Source organism: Salvelinus sp. IW2-2015, unplaced genomic scaffold (assembly GCF_002910315.2).
Source record: "Salvelinus sp. IW2-2015 unplaced genomic scaffold, ASM291031v2 Un_scaffold6909, whole genome shotgun sequence".
Classification (NCBI taxonomy): domain Eukaryota; kingdom Metazoa; phylum Chordata; class Actinopteri; order Salmoniformes; family Salmonidae; genus Salvelinus; species Salvelinus sp. IW2-2015.
The window spans coordinates 11,942-17,283 of NW_019948170.1; the positions used below are offsets into that span (position 1 = coordinate 11,942).

General features: G+C 51.6%; 1 protein-coding gene across 1 annotated transcript in view; it reads left to right on the forward strand.

The window, feature by feature from the left end:
• Positions 1-4,272, forward strand: part of LOC112079098 (uncharacterized) — an 11,345-nt gene extending 7,073 nt beyond the window's left edge. Inside the window, exons 3-7 of the mRNA XM_070442231.1 lie at positions 2,213-2,312; positions 2,445-2,931; positions 3,099-3,222; positions 3,528-3,706; positions 3,920-4,272. Of these exons, the coding sequence (XP_070298332.1) occupies positions 2,213-2,312; positions 2,445-2,931; positions 3,099-3,222; positions 3,528-3,706; positions 3,920-4,272 (1,243 nt within the window). The remainder of the gene's footprint in view (positions 1-2,212; positions 2,313-2,444; positions 2,932-3,098; positions 3,223-3,527; positions 3,707-3,919) is intronic.
• Positions 4,273-5,342: the final 1,070 nt, after the last annotated feature.

The following is a 5,342-nucleotide window of genomic DNA, read 5'->3' on the forward strand; positions in this document are numbered from 1 at the left end:
TCCCACTCAACACAACCTAACCCTCAACTGTGGTGTGTGGTGTGTGTGTGTGTGTGTGGTGTGTGTGTGTGTGTGTGTGTGTGTGTGTGTGTGTGTGTGTGTGTGTGGGTGTGTGTGCGGTGTGGGTGTGTGTTGTGTGTGTGTGTTGTGTGTATAAGGTGCATGCATGCCTGCATGTGTTTCCATGTCTGGTGTCTCTGTTACAGTATGACTCATTCGCTCTTTCTCTCTCCCTCCAGCCCCCCTCCCAGGGTGCTGGTGTTGTCCCCAGGCAGCGTTTTGTCTTGGCCTGTAGTGGTCAGGTGGAGGTGAACGGGCTGGAGGGATGGTTAACAGGGCCGAACACACCAGTGTCATTACCGGCAGTACCACCCACCACTGTACAGCACCCACTCAACGAAACCACTGTCAGCCACAAACACACCACATCTAACGGAACCACTGTCAGCAAACCACAACAGACACCAACATTCTAAGCGGGTAACCGCGACGGATGGGAGAGGAGAGAGACGGAGAGAAGGCGAGAAGGGGGCGGCACAACAGACCCAAACAGCGAAGATCTAAGCGGAGAGAGCGCGAACATGAGGTGCAGTGACGGCGAGAGAAGCAATACAGAGAGACGACCCGGCAGCGAGTCGAGTAGAGGAGAAAGCGCACGATGAGTCGAAGCACCACAAACAGGCAGCACGCCGAGCGGTCGAGGAACGGAACCACTTGTCGGGAGGGGAAGAGCACCACGAGAGAGAGAGGACACCGAGATCTGACGCGGGAACGTAGACTTGTGCAGCAACAGACAGGCTAAACGAACCACTGTCAGCACCACATCTAACGGAACCACTCGTTCAGCCACCACAACAGACACCACATCTAACGGAACTACAGTCAGTTGCTTAAAGGACGGCAGTGATAATGAACTTACAGGTCCAGTGCTATAAAAAGAGGCAGCGGGCGAGATGAGTAAGATAGGTGAGATAGAGAGAGGCGAGGAGTTCTACTTAGGAGAAGAGAGGAAGCAGCGTAGAGGAGGCAGATGCCGTCCTTACGTGACTGTAAGCAGACACTCCGTGGTAGCATGAGAGGAGCATGGACGGAAGAGTGAGTGGATGAAGACCGGAGGACGAGTGAGTGAGAATCGGAGTACGGAGTGAGGAGAGAGAGAACGAGAGAGAGGAGAGGGGAATCCAAAATGGGCGGAAGAAGGAAGAACACTCGAGTGCAGAGGAGGGAAGAGCCATGGACAGAGGCGCCCTGAGAGACATTAGATGTGAAGAGGAGGAGCGGGAGGAAGAGAAGGATTTAGCGCAGAAGAGGGAAATAGGAGGAGAGGAGAAGATGAGCCGGAGTGGGGAAGGGGAGGAAGGAGAGAGGGAGAGGAGAGGGAAGGAGAGAGGGCAGGAAAGAGGATGTGGATGGGGGCAAAGAGAGCAGTTAGTTAGAACAGAGGCAGGGGGAGGAGGCAGCACGAAGAGGGAAGGAGAAGCGGTGATGGGAGGAGAGGAGGAGGGGGAGATGGAAGGGAGAGAGAAGAGCGAGAAGGGAGGTGAGGAAGTAGACGGAAGGAGAGGAGGAGAGCGGAGATGAGGGAGACGAGAGGGGAGAGGAAGGGAGAGAGGAGAGAGCGGGGTGGAGGAGGAACGTCTGTGGTGAACGAGAGAGGAAACGATGAGGGGGCTCTAGGTGGCAAGAACGGCAAAGAAGAGGGGACAAAGAGGGGAGAGTAGTAGCAGAGATACAAGAGAACAGAAACTATGGAGAGTCCTGCGCTGACTTACGTGGGACATCGCTCCAACCAACCAGAGACAGCGAGTGGAGGGCTGAGCACTGACTGCCCTGCTGATCGAGGGGACTGATGCGAGGACAGTTGAGGATGGACTTCTGAGAAATGAGAGGGGTAGAGGATCTGGTGAGGGGCTGCAGAGAGAAGGTTCTCAGTGGAGACTGAACGGAGGTCCGCTATAGGAGGAAAAGTAGTGGTGTTAGGGAGGAGATGGCGACTCGACCCTACCCTCCTCTGGCCGATTCGTGGGTGACGGATGAGAGGAGGTAGGCTGAGAGTTAGAGGGGAGGACGTGAAGAGAGCATACAGGCTGGTCACCGCGGGGCAAACTGGGGTCTCCTCTGGAGAGGCAGTGGAATGGAGGAAGGCCCCTGTGAGACGGTGAATCGAGGCAGGTTAGGAGTTATACATGAGATGGCAATCTCTCTGTCGTAGAGAGGAAGCGCGTGAGCAGGTGGAAGAGGATTTCACCACCTCGATGGGTGACATTGAAGCTGAACCAGCAACCATTTTCTGTATGTGTTCTGTGGAGAAGGTAGCGTGAGGTATCAGCAGCAGACACTGGTCGATAGGGACAGCAGATAAGAGAGGAGAGACGAAGAACGGGAGACGAAGGAACAGTGATAATGGGGAGCGATGACGTGTATCCCACTGTGGCAGGGAGTAGGAGAGAGACAGAGAGAGAGAGGGAGAGTGGTTAGGGAGTGAGGGAAAGAATGTGGAAGATGTAACAGAGGAGGAGCACAAAGGAGGAGGAGGAGAGCAGAGGGATACAGGGTGGAGTCTTTACACTGTCAATCAACCAGGACATACAGATACACAGAAACTATTTCCTCTTACTGGGACATCGCTCCAACCAACCAGAGACAGCGGAGTGGGAGGGGCTGACACTGAGCTGCCCTCTGATCGGTGGACTGATGCGATGGACAGTGAGGATGACTATGAGGAAGAKGAGGRGGGGGGGAGGATGGTGAGGGGGCTGAGAGGGAGGTCTCAGTGGAGACTGAACGGGAGGCCGCTGATAGGAGGAGTAGTGGTGTTAGGGAGGAGAGGCGCCACTCTGACCCTGCCCTCCCTGGCGGTGGGTGACTCTGGGAACTACAGCTGCCACCGCGGGGGCAAACTGGTCTCCTCTCTGAGGGTGAGCGTGGCAGGTGAGTTATACTGATGGCATCTCTCTGTCTAACCTCATCACCTCTGGTCATTGAAGCTGACAACCATACTGTATGTGTTCTGTGAAGTGTGAATCAGCAGCAGACATTCATGGTCACATAAGAACAACGGACAAACATGATRSATTTTCCCCTGGAATGTCTTTCAGTTCCTCCAGAGAGGCCTAAGCTGTCCTGCTATAAGAGGTCACCCAGCAGTAAGATCCGCTGTGATTGGACAGCCAGTCAACCGGTGACTCCTGTCCCTCAGTGCTACCTCCTCCTACGGAAAGGGTGAGAGCACACATCTTCTTTTCCTTCTTCCTCCTCTTCCTCATCACCCTTTTATTCCTCCTCTTCCTCATCACCCTCTTTTCCTCTTTCTCATCACCTTCTTTCTTCTCTTCCCCATCACACTCTTCTTTCTCCTCTTCCTCATCACCCTCTTCCTCCACTTCCTCATCACCCTCTTCTTCCTCCACTTTCTCATCACCCTCTTCTTTCTCCTCTTCCTCATTCATTTGTCTTAAATTACTTACTTTATCATAAGGATGATGCCGACAGAACAGTGTGGGTGGAATACTAACTAACTCTCTCAGTCTATCAGGGTCATTCTCTCGTGTCAACTGTTCCTACTCCGCCCCGCTGTCTCGGTGTTGGTGTGCTATAGGTCATCAAGAGAAGGAGAGTAGAGAGCCACACCTGGCCTACCTGTGTGTCACCAACACTGCTGGCAACACCACCAGCCCTCTCCTAGACTTCACACCTCTGGACATTAGTGAGTGTGTGTGTGATATGTGTGTGTGCGTAAGGCATGTGCGTGTGTGTGCGTGTGATGTGTGTGCGTGCAGGCATGTGCGTGTGTGTGTGTGTGATGTGAGTATAGGTTTGTGTGCATGTTTAACAGACCACTCAATAAGACACCTTGCTAACATTCTCCTCCTCCTCTCCCTCTCTCACCTTCTCACCCTCCCTCCCTCCCTGTGTGTAGTTAAGCCAGACCCCCCCAGCTCAGTAGTGGTGAGGGGTGTGGAGGGGCAGGAGAAGAGACTGAGGGTGAGCTGGGCTGTTCCTCACTCCTGGAAAGAGAGAGACCGCTACCACGAGCTGCTCTATGAGCTCAGATACCACACCATGCCACACGGAACACAGGTGTGTGGTGTCGCATGCGTGTGTTGGTGTGTGCGTCTGGGTGTTTGTGTAATGACCCATGTTCGTTTAGCCTGCTCTGTTCTGGGTGTTTGTGTAATGACCCATGTTCATTTAGCCTGCTCTGTTCTGGGTGTTTGTGTAATGACCCATGTTCATGTTCATCTAGCCTGCTCTGTTTGGGTGTTGGTGTAATGACCCATGTTGTTCACTAGCTGCTCTGTTCTGTGTGTTGGTGTATGACCCATGTTGTTTATCTAGCCTGCTCTGTTCTGAGTGTTGGTGGTAATGACCCAGTTGTTTATCTAGCTGCTCTGTTCTGTGTGTTGGTTGTAATGACCCATGTTGTTTATTCTAGCCTGCTCTGTTCGTGTGTTGGTGTAATGACCCATGATTGTTTATCTAGCCTGCTCTGTTCTGAGTGTTGGTGTAATGACCCAGTTGTTCATCTAGCCTGCTCTGTTCTGGTGTTGTGTGGTAATGACCCATGTTGTTTATCTAGCCTGCTCTGTTCTGAGTGTTGGTGTAATGACCATGTTGTTTATCTAGCCTGCTCTGTTCTGGGTGTTGGTGTAATGACCATGTTGTTCATCTAGCCTGCTCTGTTCTGGTGTTGGTGTAATGACCCCATGTTGTTTATCTAGCTGCTCTGTTCTGAGTGTTGGTGTAATGACCATGTTGTTCATCTAGCCTGCCTCTGTTCTGGGTGTTGGTGTAATGACCCATGTTGTTCATCTAGCCTGCTCTGTTCTGGGTGTTGTGTAATGACCCATGTTGTCCATCTAGCCTGCTCTGTTCTGTGTGTTGGTGTAATGACCCATGTTGTTCATCTAGCCTGCTCTGTTCTGGGTGTTGTGTGTAGTGAACCATGTTGTTTATCTAGCCTGCTCTGTTCCTGGGTGTTGGTGTAGTGACCCATGTTCTTCATCTTGCCTGCTCTTTCTGGCTCAAACAGAATTACTTTTCATATTTTGTCATCTGTGTGTGTTTTCTTGGTTTTTAACTATCATTGTGGGACCAGAAGTCCTTCACAAGTTAGTAAACAAGGACAATTCAGTGGGGACATTTCTCCAGTCTCCACAGGGAAAACGGCTATTTTAGGCTGAGGGGTTTAGATTTTATGGTTAGGGTTATAATTAGGGTTAGGGGGTTTTGGCGGTTAGGTTATAGGTTAGGTTTAGGCGTTACGGGAAAATACTATTTAAATGTGAATAAGGATATAAAAAAAGTGTTGTTGTGTGTGTGTTTGGTGTGCCTGTAGCATA